The sequence below is a fragment of the Pseudophryne corroboree genome, chromosome 6 (assembly GCF_028390025.1).
Source record: "Pseudophryne corroboree isolate aPseCor3 chromosome 6, aPseCor3.hap2, whole genome shotgun sequence".
NCBI classification, from domain to species: domain Eukaryota; kingdom Metazoa; phylum Chordata; class Amphibia; order Anura; family Myobatrachidae; genus Pseudophryne; species Pseudophryne corroboree.
In genome coordinates, this window is record NC_086449.1 from 308331166 (window position 1) to 308349582 (window position 18417).

Consider the following 18417-nt stretch of genomic DNA (forward strand, 5'->3'; position numbering starts at 1 on the left):
GTTTGGTCTTGGTTATTTTTGTCATGCTGCACATGGAATAGCCACTCTAGTGGATGTATATAAAATTGAATAGATCAAATTAAACAGCAGCACACTGTAAATTGGTTGTTATACAGACCATCATGGCTAATCAAGTAAGCTTCATATGGTTCATCCCACAAAATGCATAACTAAAAATTCTTAGGGGCCTATTTAATAAATATCTGTGGAATATTCTCTGAAAACAGCAATTTACGGGAAATATCCCGCAAATATCGAGTATAGTCCCGAATGTACCATGGAGGCACCACAGCAGAAAGTGCGTCTTTGCCGCAGCCCCCATAGTTTTCTATGTATGCTGCTGATTTACCATTCCGGAGTTTTGCCTTGGCAATTGGAAGATGGCGTTAGCAATGGCCGCCGTAAATGTGTGGTCTGTAATTTGCACATGTGAAGAGGCGGCTGATGCAATTTCTATCCCTGCGTGTGTATATTGGTACATTTGGGTGGTATTTAATGCCTTGATTAGCAATTATAATAAATTACATTTATCGGATTTAAAACCTGATTTGTGATAAATAGGCATTTTATTATGTTAGGCTTGATTCACTAAGGTAAGAAAATGAATTCACTATGTTATCTGTAAAATTAATTAGAGGTAAAAGAAAATAGTGATGATTTTCTGTATCATGTTCCTGGCTGTGAGAAGGAAATGGAAATACAGATACAGTAGGTGTATGTCTTGAACTGTGCTTAATTTAGGACATCCAGTCATATGTTAAAGAACAGATTCTCAAACGTTGTTCAAAGGACCTCACACAGTGCATGTTTTGCAGGTCTCCTCACAGAATCACAAGTGAAATAATTAGCTCCACCTGTGCATCTTTTAAAATGTGTCGGAGTAATGACTGCACCTGTGCACCTGCTGGGTGACCTGGAAAATGTGAGCTATTTGGGGTTTTAGGCTAGGGCCACATGTAGTGGTCAAGCGGGTCCCGCTGAACAGGACTTCTTTCCCTTGCTCCCCTCTCAATCTTTCTCTCTCTTGTTCCCCTCTCACTCACTGACACCCCCCTCTCTCTCCCGCTCACTCCCCCTACCGCTCACTTCCCCTCCCACTCTGACACCCCCTCTCTCTCCCTTCCCTCTCCAGCTCTCTCCCATTGTCTTTCTCTCCTTGACATGCCCTCTCTGTCTCTCCCTGCTCATTTTCCCTGACACGCTCTCTTGCTCCCATTTCTCTCCCTGTCTCTCTCTCTCCATCCCTGACGCACTCTCTTTCGCTCTTGGTCCTATCTTGCCTCCTCTTCTTTCTCTCACTCTGACTCTATACCTCTCTTTTTTGCTCCTCCTCTTTCCTTCCTTGACAACCTCTCTCTCTGACACCCTCTTTCTCTCTTGCTCCTCTCTCCGACTCTCTCTCTATCCCTCTCTCTTGCTTCCCCCTCACTCTATCACTGACACCCTCTTTCTCTCTCTTGTTCCTATCTCCTTGACACCGTCTCTATCTTTCTCTCTCCCGTCTCTCTTTCCGACACGCTTTCTCTCATTCCCACTCTTTCACTGACACCCTCTTTCTCTCTCCAACACTCTCTCTCTCCCTGACCCCTCTTCTCGTTCTTATCCTTCGCTATCTCCCTAAATTCCCCCCCCTCTTTCTCTCTCCCTGACACCCTTTTTGTCTCTTACTCCCCTTAATCTCTCCCCTACTAAGGGGCATCGTAGTGACAGAGGCAGCGTGCAGTAAATTTTGTTGGTCGGGGCCCCCAGTAGTCTTAATCCGGCCATGAAGAACACATACATTGAAATGTATGTGTTCACAATGAAATCCTGTCGTCCGGCCCAACTGCAGCATGCTGTGATTGGAGGCAGCGGTACTGCCACACATGTGTGGGCGCCTGCATAGGTGCCCATGTGCACTCTCCTTTCGGCCAAGCAGGTCCCACTTAAGACTTAAGTCCCCATTTATCAAGCCTTGGAGCATGATAATTAGCACAGTGATAAAGTACAAACCAATCAGCTTCTAACTTCCATGTTAAAGGCTGTATTTGAAAAATGACAAGAGCTGATGGCTGGTCATTTATCACTGCGCTGTTTATCACTCTCCAAGGCTTGATAAATCTGGGCTCAAGTGCGAGAAACACTTATTTGTTATGCACTTGGAACAATATATCTAGTGTTTATTAAAAACCTTTGTCATAATTATAACAATTACAGTGTGTGTAAATCTATATACTGTATGAGTGGAAGTGGAGGTTATGCAGGTGATACCCATATTCAGCTGGTGTGATTGTCCTTCCTGTGGAATATTAAAGTTAATGGAATACTTTGTACACACTCCTTCCTGCTATGGGAGACGCGCCTAACCAATAGCGGCTGAGAGAGACTGACGTCGTATGTCTACAACCTACTACAGGTCTATTGGAGGCAGCACAGCAACACGACTGTGTCCCGCACAGAAATGATACTAGCAGCATTGGCAGTGCGGGAAGGGGAAGTGAGGGCAGCAGCAGCAGCAGCAGCACGGGCGCGGTGCAGAGTGTGGGCATGCGTCCGTTGTCGGCACGTAGCGCATCTGTGCGCGGTGACGTCCCTGCAGCAGGCGGACCAATAGGCGAGCTCAGCCCCTTTCTCCCATCGCTCAGTGATCCCCTTCCCCATCCCATACAGTGCACGGGAGGAGCGGCGGCGACGGGCGCTGGGAGTTCGGGGCTGAGTTTCCCCACTGATCGTCCGAATCCGCCCTGGTAAGTGACTCCCCGTTCCCCTGCGTGAATGCAGGGCGGCGCTGTGGGGTCTGGTAACCTTACTGTTATTCTATGAAGTAGTTTATTATTGCTGCTGCTGAGGGCTGTATCTGGCAGTAACTCCCTAGGCCACGCCCAGGACGGGGGGGACGATCCAGTTACCCAGCTGCGGCGCAATGTACGTCCCGTGTACTCGGGTGGCGGGGGCGATCCGACTGTGCTGGAGCCGGGCGCCTGTTGCTGGGGTCAGGCTGGAGGTGCAGGGTGACAGCTGTGCCTGTAATACGCTGGACGCTGCCCAGCTACCTCTGCCCTGCTGCCCCTGCCTGGGTGAGAGTAGCATGAGGGCTCCTTGCGGTGCGCTGCTGATCTACGTACACTGCCGAAGTTTTATATAGTGTGTGTCATTTACTGTGCGTCTTACTGTGTCATATTTTATATTGTGTGTGTCACTGTGTAGGTTACTGTGTAGGTTACTGTGTGTGTCACTGTGTAGGTTACTGTGTGTGTGTGTGTCACTGTGTAGGTTACTGTGTGTGTCACTGTGTAGGTTACTGTGTGTGTGTCACTGTGTAGGTTACTGTGTGTGTGTCACTGTGTAGGTTACTGTGTGTGTGTCACTGTGTAGGTTACTGTGTGTGTCACTGTGTAGGTTACTGTGTGTGTGTCACTGTGTAGGTTACTGTGTGTGTGTCACTGTGTAGGTTACTGTGTGTGTGTGTCACTGTGTAGGTTACTGTGTGTGTGTCACTGTGTAGGTTACTGTGTGTGTGTGTCACTGTGTAGGTTACTGTGTGTGTGTCACTGTGTAGGTTACTGTGTGTGTGTCACTGTGTAGGTTACTGTGTGTGTGTCACTGTGTAGGTTACTGTGTGTGTGTCACTGTGTAGGTTACTGTGTGTGTCACTGTATAGGTTACTGTGTGTGTGTGTGTGTGTGTGTGTGTGTGTCACTGTGTAGGTAATGCTGCTTTCAGATCGCAAATGCCGGATCCCACCCGGTAAGAGAAACGTGTCCTTACCGGGTGGGATCCGGCATTTGCGCTCCTTTGCTGGCTTTCCGACCCGGCAATATATCGGGTCGGTTGCCATAGCAGCATGGGGCGCAGCAGCAGCAGCAGGGGCGGGGGTGGAAGCTGTGAATGGGAGCCGTGTCGCATCGGAACGGCTCCCATTCACACTGCACCTGACCCGGTGTTCAACCCGGTAATAACCCTTCTTTTTTACCGGGTTGAATTACCGGGTCAGGCGACCCGCTAATTCACCAAAGGAGCTTTCACATCGCACACTGACTTGTTTCGACACTGCAATATGCCGTGTCGATACCGGGTTATTTGTGCGATGTGAAAGGGGTATTACTGTGTGTGTGTGTCATTGTGCAGGCTACTGCGTGTGTGTCACTATATGGAACCATCATATGTAAAGCTCCCCATGTCCTGTGTTTTTCCTGCAGAATACGGTAATGGAAGAGACTGCGATATGGGAACAGCAGACAGTGACGCTACACAGGGTAAGTCAGCTACGAGTTAATTCTCCATGCAGAGCTCAGGATACTGGCTGCCACTGGGAACAATAGACAAAAGCCAGATGTCAGGAAGCAAAAGAAAAGGAAATAGGTTTTGTCATTTTCCTTTTGTCAGAAAATAGTTGTAAACTTTGCTCTGGTCATTTTTAATAATGTATAGTTGACCAAATGTCTGTAGGCCCATGTACATGTGCACAGGAGGCTACACTAGTTTATCACTGTACAGCAGAAGATACTGCACAATATTGTTTTCTGTCCCTTTGAAGCTTCATATTTACGCTCCAAAATGTCCATGTGATAACATTAGACGTTTTGTTGTAGGCTTTTAGTGTTCTGATCAGTTACATGCGTTGCGGAATAGATTCCCTTAGCTTTAATAACTGTGTACACCTTAATCCCAATTAATACACTGAAGTGTAGGTTTGTTACATTGTACGTACATTCCAACACTTGCTTACTTCCTACAATATCAGAGGTCATGGGAAATGCTAGTCTGAAACGTCACAATGTCAGTAGTAACCTGCTTCATTTGTTCTCAGACTTGTTGCTATTTGGAAATCCTGGCACTACAGGTTTGTTTTTGTTTACATTTCTTTGGCTAGTAAAGCCAATATAGTCATTATTTAGTTTAAATTTGCTGTGGTGGAGAATGTAATATATTCTCCACTGGTCCACTAAGAGCACAATAATATACAAGCTGCTGGCATTATTAACACTATATACAGGTTGAGCATCCCATATCCAAATATTCCGAAATACAGACTTTTTTGAGTGAGAGTGAGATAGTGAAACCTTTGTTTTTTGATGGCTCAATGTACACGAACTTTGTTTAATACACAAAGCTATTAAAAATATTGTATTAAATTACCTTCAGGCTGTGTGTATAAGGTGTATGTGAAACATAAATGAATTGTGTATATGTAGATACACTTTGTTCAATGCACAAAGTTACAAAAAATATTGGCTAAAATTACCTTCAGGCTGTGTGTATAAGATGTATATGTAACATACATGCATTCTGTGCTTAGACTTGGGTCCCATCACCATGATATCTCATTATGGTATGCAATTATTCCAAAATACGGAAAAATCCGATATCCAAAATACCTCTGGTCCCAAACATTTTCGATAAGGGATACTCAACCTGTAGTATGTTTATTTGGTAACTATAGATTGCAAGCATGGTATCAAGAAGGAAGTTTTTCCCTCTTAAGGCAAATTGGGTAGTGCGTTTAGATGTTTTTTTTTCTTTTCCTTCCTCTGTCACCTAGGCTTTTTGAGTAAGAGAGGTTGAACTTTGACCTGTTTTTTTAAAATTGTGCCGTCAACTTAAACTATGGGAAATGTATCAAACTACCTGAATAGTGGAGATGTTGCTCAAAACAATCCATTGGCTTCTAGCTGGCATTTATTAAGTACTTCCTATAAAATAGAAGCTGATTGCAGTAGGCACCTTCTCCATCCCTTAGAATGTTTGATGTATCCACCACTATGTAACACCCCTTTTCCACTAGCTTTAAAAACACAGGTAAATGCGCAGGGGCGCGCATTTACCCGTGTTTTTTCCTTGTGGAAAAGGGTCCCCCTGCAAATTCCCGGATCAAGTGATCCGGGAATCCTACCCGGGTAGCTTGCCGAGTTGAACACGTGTTCAACCCGGTAAGCTGTGTATGGAAGTGCGGCGCTGGGAGATCATGTGATCTCCCAGCGCCACCCCTGCTGCGTCACCAACCCAGCAATATGCCGGGTTGGTGAGCGCTGTGGGAAAGGGGGCTGTAGCACGGGTCGCAGCCGTGTCAGGCTCCCGGCTGCGACCTGTGCTACAGATGGAAAAGGGGTATAAGTGTACATGTCTGGAATAGCATTGAATAATGGTGGAGTGTAAGTATTTCTGTACAATGCTGGCTGGTGAGTGTTGGTGCCCATGCCCACAGAATCAGTATGCATGGGCTCAGGTACTCTGTTTTGATGAATTTATTATATATTTTCAGTGGTAATATTTGTGGTCTTTAGTGTTTGTTCTGTCACTCTGTCATATTACTACTTATGCCAGAGGTCTTTATAAACATTTGTGTCAGCTGTTCAACCACTTCTAATTGAAATTCAGCTTATGCTTCATAGACACAGGTGTTAACACTGGGCATCATCGCTCTGGTTTATGTCCATTTTAACTTCTACCTGCATTATTAACGCTCAGTACTTAAGATGTTGGCTTGCTTTGGAGATTAACCTGTTATTACATTGTACTGGAGGGGATATGGTCATTAGGTCGGCATGTTCACTAGGTCGACATGGAAAAAGGTTGACATGAGTTTTCACTTTTTTCATTTTTTGAACTTTTTCATACTGTATGATTCAAGTGGACTATGATTGGGAATAGTAACCTGTGCCGAGCGCAGCGGTCTCAGATCGAGGCATCTTGCCCGAAGCTGCAAGGGGACACGGTGCATTAATTGGGGTTCCCCGTCACTTTATAAAGAAAACTACACCAATTTTTTTAAAACAACATGTCGACCCGTTTCCATGTCGACCTAATGACTGTCGACCAATAGTGGTCTACCTAATGACCCATACCCTACTGGAGGGTTTCTTGAACAGTTTCATTGCCTTTTTTTTTTTTTTTTAATACATTCGAAAAGGCAACAAGTTTTGACACCTGTTTGTAATTGTCCTTATCTTGTTATACGTAAAGATCTGTAAGTAGTAAAATGTAGGTTATATCCCGTGTATGGTGTAGTGTTGCATACCATCCAATTACAGTAAAGAGCTGAATGTATTTACCTTTCTTCTATGCAACCATTACCTTTGTAGTAGTTTTACTATTGATAGGGTCAGACAAATGTGTTTATGCTTAAAACAAGGTTGGTCTTGGGAAGGACCTGAGTCGCAGTGTAGTGTACACGGGTATGCAGGGTCGATGAAACCCCAGACCTGTTTGCAGCATAGGGAAAGCTGGTACTCGGAGATGATCTTATCCCCAAACGCCGCCACTGATCACGTGTGCGGTGATACCACCAACCCGGCAGTAAGCCAGGTCCTGCCGCCACTCTTAATGGGGCCTCGGCCGGGTTGCACCCAGGTTGGACCCATATACAAAATCACTTGTGCGACCCAGCATTTCAGTGTGAAAGAGGTATCCGTGTCAATCATTTAAGACCTCATTCTTATTAATAAAGACCACTACGAGATGGCAGTTCCTGCGTTTGTTGAGAAGTGTAATGATTGCTTTCTTTTGATACTCCATACAGAAAGCTACATTTCATTGCATTTTTTAAAGCAACCCTCCTGTAATATGTAATATTTTTTTATTCATTCACCCCTGAAATTTTTTTGTCCAATCCTAAATCTGCCAAAAATCCCACTTGATTTTATTCTTTCCCCCCCCCAAAAGTAATATATTTGGATTTAATGGCCATTTAACCGTTGCTAATGTTGGAAATTGAATGATGGAAAATACACAGCAGGTGAGCAGGTGGAGTCCGTGTTCAAAGGGGGTAATTCAGGGTTGATCGTAGCAGCAAATTTGTTAGCAGTTGGGCAAAACCATGTGCACTGCAGGGGGGGCAGATATAACATTTGCAGAGAGAGTTAGATTTGGGTGTGTTTTTCTGTGAAGGGTAAATACTGGGTGCTTTATTTTTACCCTGCAATTTAGATTTCAGTTTGGACACACCCCACCCAAATCTAACTCTCTCCGCACATGTTATATCTGCCCCCCCTGCAGTGCACATGGTTTTGCCCAACTGCTAACAAATTTGCTGCTGCAATTAACTCTGAATTAGGCCCATAGAGCATTGGCTGTTACTTTCTATGTAGAGCTTTGGTAGCATTCTCTGTTTAATTGAAAATCTCTAGATTTTATCATTTTTTCAGTGGTAAACTGCTTTTTGTTTTGCCTTTAGGCTCGTTTTACTTTATTACCCCAGATGCTTCCTGCATTGTTTTGCTGGTTGAGTAGTTTGGCCAAGGAGTAGCTTGTTATAATGCATGTGCTTTCATATGAGACCGCTGTGCTTGTAAACAAACGGTGATGCTGTGCTTTTGTAGGAAGGACAATGGATCCTTTATTGCAGATGGCTGTGTTCAGAAACCACAATTTGTATTTGTGTGAACTGACAAACAGGTGAAAGGTCATTTTAGCAAGCGTTATCCACGTGTTTGCTGCTCAGTGGCGTTAATCCATAGATGTAGTAAACTTACACTGATCAGCCATAACATTAAATCCACCTGCCTAATATCATGTAGGTCCCTCTTGCTGCCAAAACAGCTCTGACCTGTCGAGGCATGGACTCCACAAGACCTCTGAAGGTGTCCTGTGGTATCAGGCACCAAGACATTAGCAGCAAATTCTTTAAATCCTGGAAGTTGCAAGGTGGGGCCTGCATGGCTCAGTCTTGTTTTTCCAGAACATCTCGATTGGATTGAGATCTGGGGAATTTGCAGGCAGAGTGTGTACCGTGAACTGTCTTTTCCTCAAACCATTCTTGAAAATTGTTGGAAATGTGGCAGGGCGCAGTATCCTGCTGAAAGAGGCCACTACCATCAGGGAATGCTATTGCCATGAAGGAGAGTGTACTTAGTCTGCAACAAAGTTTAGGTACAGATGTGTCTTCATACATCATAGCCTGCAATGCGCAAAGAATCCCAGCATAGCATGGGGTTTCTGCTTCAGTATGCACAAAGTAGCTATGTGATCACAGGCAGCGGGAATAGGACACCTCCCACTGTCATTTACAGGGAGGGGGAGTTGGCGGCATTGTATGCTACATTTTACTTTACACTGTGCCATTCGCGGGTGCATGTATATGCACACACCCTTGAGTAGTAGCAACAAAAAAAAATGTTGGTGCTGCGCATTTCCGTGATGCGCTACTCCATGCCGTCTGTAGGTGGTACATGTCAAAGTAGCATCCACATGAATGCCAGGACTAAGGTTTCCCAGCAGAACATTGCCCAGAGCACCACACTGCTTCTGCTGGATTGCCTTCTTCCCATAGTGCATCCAGGTGCCATCTCTTCCCTAGGTAAATGATGCACACAAGCTCAGCCAGCCTTATAATTATAAAGAAAACATGACTCCTGAGACCACTTCTGATGCTCTTGTGCTATTATAGGCACTTTGGAGGTGGACAGGGGTCAGCATGGACACCCTGACCAGTCTGTGTATACATAGCCCTGTTCGTAGGAAGCTGTGTTGCACTGTGTGTTCTGGCACCTTTTTATCTTAGGTAACATAAATTCTGTTGGCAATTTGTGCTATTTTCTGTGTGATAGGACTTGTTGGGCTAGCCTTTGCTTCCCACTCGCCGCAGTGAGCCTTGAGCACCCATGCTGTATCAGCGGTTCACCGGTTGTCCTTCCTTGGTCCACTTTTTCTAGGTACTAACCACTGCTTTCTGGGAACACCCCACAAGACCTGCCTTTTCCAGATGCTCTGACCCAATCATCTAGACTTCTTAATTAGGGGGACATTTACTAAGCAGTGGTAAGAGCGGAGAAGTGAACCAGTGGAGAAGTGCCCATGGCAACCAATCGGCACTGAAGTAACATCTATAATTTGAATACTATAAAGTAATACAGAGCTGCTGATTGGTTGATGGGGCAACTTCTCCACTGGCTCACTTCTCTGCTCTTACCACTGGTCCCCCTAAGTCCCTTGTCAAAGTTGCTTACATACATACGCTTGCCCATTTTCCTGCTTCTGACACATGTTGCCTAATTTATCCAACCCCTTGACAGGTGTCATTGTAACTAGATAATACGTGCTATGCAGTTCACCTTTCATTTGTTTTAATATGGCTGATAGGTGTGTATATTATACATAAGAGACCTGCTACAGGTGGTGTTAGAGACTTACAGTAAGTGTACTGTGCATGAGTCATTGGGGCAGATGTATTAACCTGGAGAAGGAATAAGGAAGTGATAAACCAGTGATAAATGCAAGGTGATAAACGTACCAGCCAATCAGCTCCTAACTGTTAATTTACATATTGGAGCTGATTGGCAGGTGCGTGTATCATCTTGCATTTATCACTGGTTTATCACTTCCTTATGCCTTCTCCAGGTTAATACATCTGCCCCATTATTCCTTCTCACTTCATGACCCTTTTGCAACCTATATAAATAGATATTTTTTTTTTAATGCTTGAAGACCTCTGAAAGTAAAGATGTGTTGGGAATAGGAGTGGGTATGAGTGCTGTTGGTGTGATGAGCAACAGTATATATCTGTATATTAGAGTCAATATCTCTTTAATTTTACCTCATGTATTGGCTAATAAGTAATTTCCCATGGCTCTATGGGTCAATTCAATTATGTACTATTGCTGTGTTGTGAGCTGCAGAAAGGCACACTGCAGGAAAGTGATGTTATTTAGGGAATAAAAGCAGATGAAGGGAGAGGGCCCTGCTCATGAGTGTACAAACTAAATGGGAGTTGGAGACAGACATCGATGACAGTGGCGGGAGAGAGTGAGCATGGATCAGTGGATTAACAATATTTAGACGGTGATTATGTGAAGAGGGGGGAATGTGTTTGAGGAGGGAGAATGAAGAATTGAATTGATGGGTGCAGAGGAGTGAGATGAGGATTTGGATAGAGATGTGTTATGATGTGACAGCTGTGTGTAAAGATGTTGGTGCTATATGTGTTGTCTGCTTTTTATTAGCTGATACAATATAAAAAGGTTTTAACATTTTCCTGGCTTCTAGATTGTAAAAAGACGCATATATTACATATTATTTTGTAGACCCTTATGGTGGGTACACACTAGGCGATTTTGAAAATATCGTTCATTTTTACACTCCTGAGCAGAGGTGTAACTCAGGGGGGTCGAGCAGGGCATGTGCCCTGGGCGCTTTAGTAGACCCAGCAGAGGGGGGTGCCGCCGGCGTCCTGGGCTTCATGTCCACTCGCCCCAGCTACTGTTGCTCTGCCCCCGGCCGTCCCCCATCCCACTGCTATGTGAGGGGAGGAGAGCTCAGCGCCTCTCCTGCCCCTCACTGTGCTCAATGTCTGGGCGAGTCTCATTGGTTTGATTTGTTAACCAATCAGAGCTCACAGACTGGCTCCTGATTGGCTAATCAATCGTCGGGGTTGGGGGAAAGAAGGATAGAAGAAAACTGTATGACGCACTAGAAAGAATTAATCAATCCTAAAATGTAACCTTTATTGAATATGTATTAAAATGTATAATTTCATTGACCCAGACTACAGTGAAACATAAGAGTTAAAATCAAACAGACTGACATATATGTGAAACCTACAAGATAATTCTTTCTAGTGCGTCATAAATACAGTTTTCTTCTATCCTTCTTTCCCCCAACCCCGTTGTACATTTACTGTAATTGACAGCACCCCCTTCCTTTATTTTGAACATCATTAAGATAGTATAAAAGGGGTTTCATATAGTGATTGTATGGTGATGACTCGCATACACTCGCACTATTAGAAAAAATATATAAAGTGAGTGTGCAGATACCCAACCCGTGTGTCTAATCAATCGTCGCCAAGATACCCGCGGCCGGCCGCTGTAGACCGGACTTCACGGTGCATTGAGGGGCAGGAGAGGTGCTGCGCTCCCCTCACATAGCAGATAGCAGCGGTAAGCGGGGGGGGGGGGCAATGTGCGTCTGGCACTGTGGGGACAATGTGCGTCTGGCACTGGGGGCAATGTGCGTCTGGCACTGTGTGTACTGTGTAAAAAGGGGACTCTACTGCCGTAATGTACAAAAATTGAATGAAGGTGTGCTGAGAGACGACATAAGGGGTAGGTGATAGTCATATTGGCACACCCCTTCTGGTATGTGGACACGCCCCTTTTTCAGTGCACATCTTCGACACGCACACATAGTTGACTTTGTGTTTTTTTTGTGTGTGTGGGGGGGGGGGGGCACTCTTCATCTTGCCCTAGGCTCCGAAAACCCTAGTTACGCCTCTGCTCCTGAGCTATATTGTTGACGATATCGCCCATGTGTATGCTGTTAGTGATGGCCGATGTGCGCTCCTGGGGTTCTGTAGCGACCCCAGCTGTCGCCAATACTTTCATCTCAATCTGACTATAGCATCAAATGCGCATATTCGGGCCGGCTGCGGCATGATATCACTCATAGGGTGTATCACATAGTGTGTATCCACCATAACTCTAGTTTCATAAACTAATGCTCAAACAGATTAATCTCACAATGTCTCAGTTTTATAGTTGGTATAAATTAGCAGTTGTGTGATTAATGTTTCTCTCTTTTCCCCTCCTTATTTGGAACAACTTTCTTTTCTTTACCCCTGTATATTAACTAAAATTATAGTCTAAGAATCTACACACGTATAAACCCTTTCTCTGCTCAATACGCATAAATAACATGTCACTGTAATTTGACGTAAAATCTACAAATACAGAAGGTCATAATTTACTGTCTAGACATCAACATCCCCTTTTATTATTCTGTTTAGGGTACAGGTTGAGTCTCCCTTATCCAAAATGCTTGGGACCAGAGGTATTTTGGATATGGGATTTTTCCGTATTTCGGAATAATTGCATACCATAATGAGATATCATGGTGATGGGACCTAAATCTAAGCACAGAATGCATTTATGTTACGTATACACCTTATACACACAGCCTGAAGGTCATTTTATCCAATATTTTTTATAACTTTGTGCATTAAACAAAGTGTGTGTACATTCACACAATTCATTTATGTTTCATGTACACCTTATACACACAGCCTGCAAGTCATTTAATACAATATTTTTAATAACTTTGTGTATTAAACAAAGTTTGTGTATATTGAGCGATCAAAAAACAAAGGTTTCTCTATCTCACTCTCACTCAAAAAAGTCCGTATTTCGGAATATTCCGTATTTCGGAATATTTGGATATGGGATACTCAACCTGTATTAGTTAAATGCATACTTTAAACAGAACTGTGAATAACAATGTTGTCAATGTATGGTGCTTGGGCTTTAAAAAAAACTACATTAAAATAAGTTTCCCCTTATTGTCATATTATTCAGATTTCATGCTACAATGTTGCTTTGCTCTACAGATTGTAAGCTTGCGAGTACGGCCTTCCTGTCTCCGTATCTGTCTGTTGTTAAACGGCTTGTTCTGTCACTGTTTCCAATTGTAAAGTGCAACAGGATATGTTGCGCTGTATAAGAAACTGTTAATAAATAATGGGTAGATACTTTTAGCCTCTATATAAGTAGTGCAAACATTCTTTACTTGTGTAAACCGCTTTCATGTACACAGGTCTAGAATAATGCACTCCCAGTGACCCAGGCTCTACCCAGTAGAAATATAGTGATAATCTCCCATCAATTTCTATTCAGAATGCACTTTAATGTAGAAAAGTACATTGTAGACCATATTCAGCTTGTAGCTGACAGGGTCAGAGCCCAGGACAATTCTGTTGCAGTAAGCCTGCAGTCTGCACTTACTGGGGAATACTATTAGCACCCTCCTGAGATCCGGCTAGAAATCTGTGGTGAGTAGGGGATTCTACCCTTACCACAGCGGTGTGTTAATCCGTATCTCCGGCCACTTAAATTGGAGTCTATTGGCTAACATGCCTTAGCCGCAAACCATGTGTCGACCTTTTGACCCTGTCTATTATCTGGTGTCAACCTATTAACTGTCTATTGTGTATCTTTCATCCGGATTCCCTTTTATTAGTACAGGTTGAGTATCCCATATCCAAATATTCCGAAATACGGATTTTTTTCACTGAGTGTGAGATAGTGAAACCTTTGTTTTTTGATGGCTCAATGTACACAAACTTTGTTTAATACACAAAGTTATTAAAAATATTGTATTAAATGACCTTCAGGCTGTGTGTATACGGTGTATAGGAAACATAAATGAATTGTGTGAATGTAGACACACTTTGTTTAATGCACAAAGTTATAAAAAATATTGGCTAAAATTACCTTCAGGCTGTGTGTATAAGGTGTATATGTAACATAAATGCATTCTGTGCTTAGACTTAGGTCCCATCGCCATGATATCTCATTATGGTATGCAATTATTCCAAAATACGGAGAAATCCGATATCCAAAATACTTCTGGTCCCAAGCATTTTGGATAAGGGATACTCAACCTGTATTAAAAGCTAGTGAAAGAAGTGTGATTTGTGATGCCTGTGTCTAAATGGCCTATTACCATTTAAAATATGTGACTGTTTCTATTGTATTCCCTCTCTCCTCTGAGTGGTACCTGTACAGCTCTTCCTTATCTATTTTTTCTTTTGCAGCCCATACACCAGATTTGTAGCTCTTTTCAGATGGTTTTTTTCTTCTATTGAAGCTACAAGTTTAAATTGGCATAGTGGGAGCAATTCTATTGTCGGCGCTAGGCACCAAATGTAAATGAACAAATAGGTGCTGAGTATTTAAAAATGATGACCAGCGACACTTGTATTAATTATTTTTAATAGGTGCTTGTTCTGGCGCAGCTGCGGGTCCCTCTCTGGCGGCTGCAGCAATGAAGTGTGTTGACCACCGGTGGGTTGCACTGGAGGACAGTATGATAAGAGCTGGTGCAACTGGGACGTGGTCCTGGATCTAGAGTGCTGTGTGCGTACCGCTGGGGTTCAGGAGTTTAGCACCTGGTGCCCCAGTATTAATGGGCAGCGCACACTGGGGAACCAGGAAAGCTGGCCCGCGGTGCAGCAGTAGATTGGCACTAAGTGCAGACCAGCACTATGGCTGTTAACCCCTATTGCGCTGCTCCAGGGGAGAATGCAAAGAGCTGCCCACTGGGGGCATAGGTAGAGCCAGCTCCCAGTGCGGTGCTTAAAGCTGCTAACACCCTAGTGTGCTGTGCTGCATCTGGGGGAAGCCCCAGCAGTGTTAGGCTACGGGGCTGAGTACAGTAAAGGTTTGCATAAAAATGCACAAATATGTAAAATAAAATGTATGAATGTTATTTAGAGGACTGCAGATCCTGAGCTGCAGTGCTGCTGCACCACCAGTCACAAAGTGTGTATTTTACAATTTATACTGTCCCCTGTATTTAAAGTGAAAATGCGTAGCATTTAAAGCAGGAATCCACTTACCCATTCCCTAGTGGTTTAGTAGGAAACTGGCAGCCCCCCGTCCTTACCAGGGAACCAGAGTAACTTGTCCTGCAACCTCCTACAGCAAAGTGGTATGAGGTGGTAGTAGAGACAAAGTTGGCACACACAGCCAGCTAATTATTCACCTGGAGCCCCACAGTGCTTCAAGTTGGTGGCCAGGAGACTGCCTGGGGACCTTGGTTGCCATATTTGGAGCGAAGATTCAGGCTAGAGGTGACAGGCTTGGACCTTTAGCAGCATCCTGGAAGCCCGTTTTGGAGGGAACTTCACTCCACTCTATGCATGCTGTCACCTGGGTGGTGACTGTCAGAGGAGTGACAATTCCCCACTATTTATAGGGGCAATGTTAGATGTGAGCATTCCAGGCTCATGCATAGGGTTGCCACCTTATCCCTTTAATTCTGAACACATATTAATTACACAGGTTCTGTGGGTGGCTCACTTCAAGACTCCATTTCATCTGGTTTTAATCAGCCACAGAACCTGTGTAATTATGTGTCCAGAATTAAAGGGATGAGGTGGCAATCCTACTCATGCACTAAACTTGATTGTGTAAAAACCACAGGGTGGAACAAACCCTGTAGTATTGTGGGGTTCGGTATGTATTATCTGCGGACGAGATGCTGGCTGTCCATATCCTGACAGTGGCATCCCGCCCGCCAGAATGCCGGCAATGGGACGAGCACTAAGAGTCCTCTTGCGGGCTTGCGGCGATCACCTTACAGCAGGCTCGGTGGCTCGATGGGCTTACCACAGGATCTATTCCCACTCTATGGGTTTTGTGGACACCCATGAGTGGGAAAAGACCTGGTGCTCCGGGATTCCGGCTGGCGGCATGGTCGGCTGGCGGGATTTCGGCATCCGTATTCTGAACGGCAGGCTCCCAACCGCCGGCAAATTGGCTGCATCCCGTATTGTGTGTTGGATTAGGATAAAAGGAGGCTGGTGTTCCCTGTTTTGTATGTCTTCTGTGACATCAAAATGAGTTGTACTGCATGAATATCTGTATGCTGTATTTTGAGACTGTTTGAGAAATAAATATCTTGCCTCCAAGTCAACTGCATCTGTATCCTGCAACAACAGGATTGCACCAAATGCGATTCAGTTATCTATCTCTTCTGGGTCTGGCCCATGGTGAGGGACCAGTGGGTACGATCTGACACCAATCAAGAGGTGTGGCCGCAGTTTATCTGCACATATGCAGCAGGAGCTGTTCTAGGTGCTACTTGAAGAAACCTTGTGGCAGCAAGTTAACCTCCCACTTCGCAGTGGGTGTAGTCAGTAACAGGCAGTTACTGACGCTAAGAATCCCCTATTGGCCCAGGTCCAGTAGGATCAAAAGTCTTATGGCTTGCCGCATCTGGTCCCAGGGCATGATCACCGCGGACAGTTTAGGGCCCAAACAGTTTTTTTTGCGTTGCGGGTCTACTGTATTAGTCTCAATTCACGGTCTATCTGGACGTTTAAAATGCAGTGGGTGCCCGATCAGATCGACAGTTGAATTGCTTTTATGGGTGCCCAAAGAAAAAAATTTTTAATTGCCCCCACTAATTGCTTCTCTAGTTTGCCTGTCCAAGCATTGTCATTTTGGTTGTCTATAATCATAATTATTTGCAAATTCCACCCCCCTTCCCCAGCTAAATAATAGGAAAAAGAGAGACGTAGTAGGTGGTGCAGCACACTGATGTTCAATAACCAATGAAAATCAAATATCTTATTTATTAAAAAGTGTGTATATGTATGTGTGTAGATATAGATATATTTATTATAGTATGTATGTATGTATGTACAGGTTGAGTATCCCTCATTGAAAAATCACACATTTTTGGATCCCCTACTAAGATAATTTTATATATATATATATATATATATATATATATATATATATTTATTTCTATTATATATATATTCTATTATGTATCCATATAATATGTATATATGCCATTTTTCAGTAGGGGACCCAAAAATGTGGGATTTCGGATAAGGGATACTCATACACACACACCTTGACAAAGGGGTTACGGACCCCGAAACGTTGGACCTGTGATTCAATAAATTTATTAAGATTTTTCAAAGCCCTGGAGTGACGCTGCCATTTGTTTAAGTGTTACCTGACCCAGAGCGGAGGGCACCCAGGCAACTGACGACAAGGACCAGGAGTGCCGGGCATTAGAAACTTTATATATATATATATATATATATATATATATATATATGTACACTTTATTTTTTTTTCTGGAAAAAGACAGAACTCAAAGCTATTGTAAATCACTGGCAAAGTGGTGGTGCAGGGTAAAAGATAATAATAACACTCACTTTTTCAGCAATTTAGAAAAAGAAATTGCCAGCACTCACAGTTTAGTTGAATGTGAAAAGAGTTTTATTCTTAAAGAATAATCCGTGTGAAGCACAATCTGGTCGCCGTGGTCCAACAGCTGTTTCAACCAAAAGGGTTTCCTCAGGGGCCGAACTACTTTTTTTTAATTTATTTTTTATGTTCATCTGAACTGTGAGTGCTGGTAACTTCTTTTTCTAAATTGCTGAGTGTAATATATATATATATATATATATATATATATATATATATATATATATATATATATATATATATATATATATATGTATGTATGTGTATATATGTATGTATGTGTATATATATATGTATGTGTGTATATATATATATATATATATATATATATATATATATCTCTAACGTCCTAAGTGGATGCTGGGGACTCTGTAAGGACCATGGGGATTAGCGGCTCCGCAGGAGACTGGGCACAATTAAAGAAAACTTTAGGACTACCTGGTGTGCACTGGCTCCTCCCACTAAGACCCTCCTCCAGACCTCAGTTAGATTCTTGTGCCCGGCTGAGCTGGATGCACACTAGGGGCTCTCCTGAGCTCCTAGAAAGAAAGTATATTTAGGTTTTTTATTTTACAGTGAGATCTGCTGGCAACAGACTCACTGCAGCGAGGGACTAAGGGGAGAAGAAGCGAACCTACCTAACAGGTGGTAGTTTGGGCTTCTTAGGCTACTGGACACCATTAGCTCCAGAGGGATCGACCGCAGGACCCGACCTTGGTGTTCG

The 18417-nt window shown here is 43.6% G+C and overlaps 1 protein-coding gene across 10 annotated transcripts in view; it reads left to right on the forward strand.

Moving 5' to 3' along the window:
- TJP1 (tight junction protein 1) overlaps positions 1–18417 on the forward strand; it is an 805169-nt gene that overhangs the window by 623956 nt on the left and 162796 nt on the right. For 8 of the 10 annotated variants that reach the window (XM_063926229.1, XM_063926221.1, XM_063926222.1 and 5 more), the window contains one exon: positions 4179–4235. In XM_063926229.1, coding sequence (XP_063782299.1) covers positions 4188–4235 — 48 coding nt within the window. In that variant the 5' untranslated portion in view covers positions 4179–4187. Of the gene's footprint in view, positions 1–2584; positions 2727–2975; positions 3057–4178; positions 4236–18417 lie in introns of those variants that run through there. The other 2 variants (XM_063926228.1, XM_063926231.1) reach the window with 2 other exon arrangements.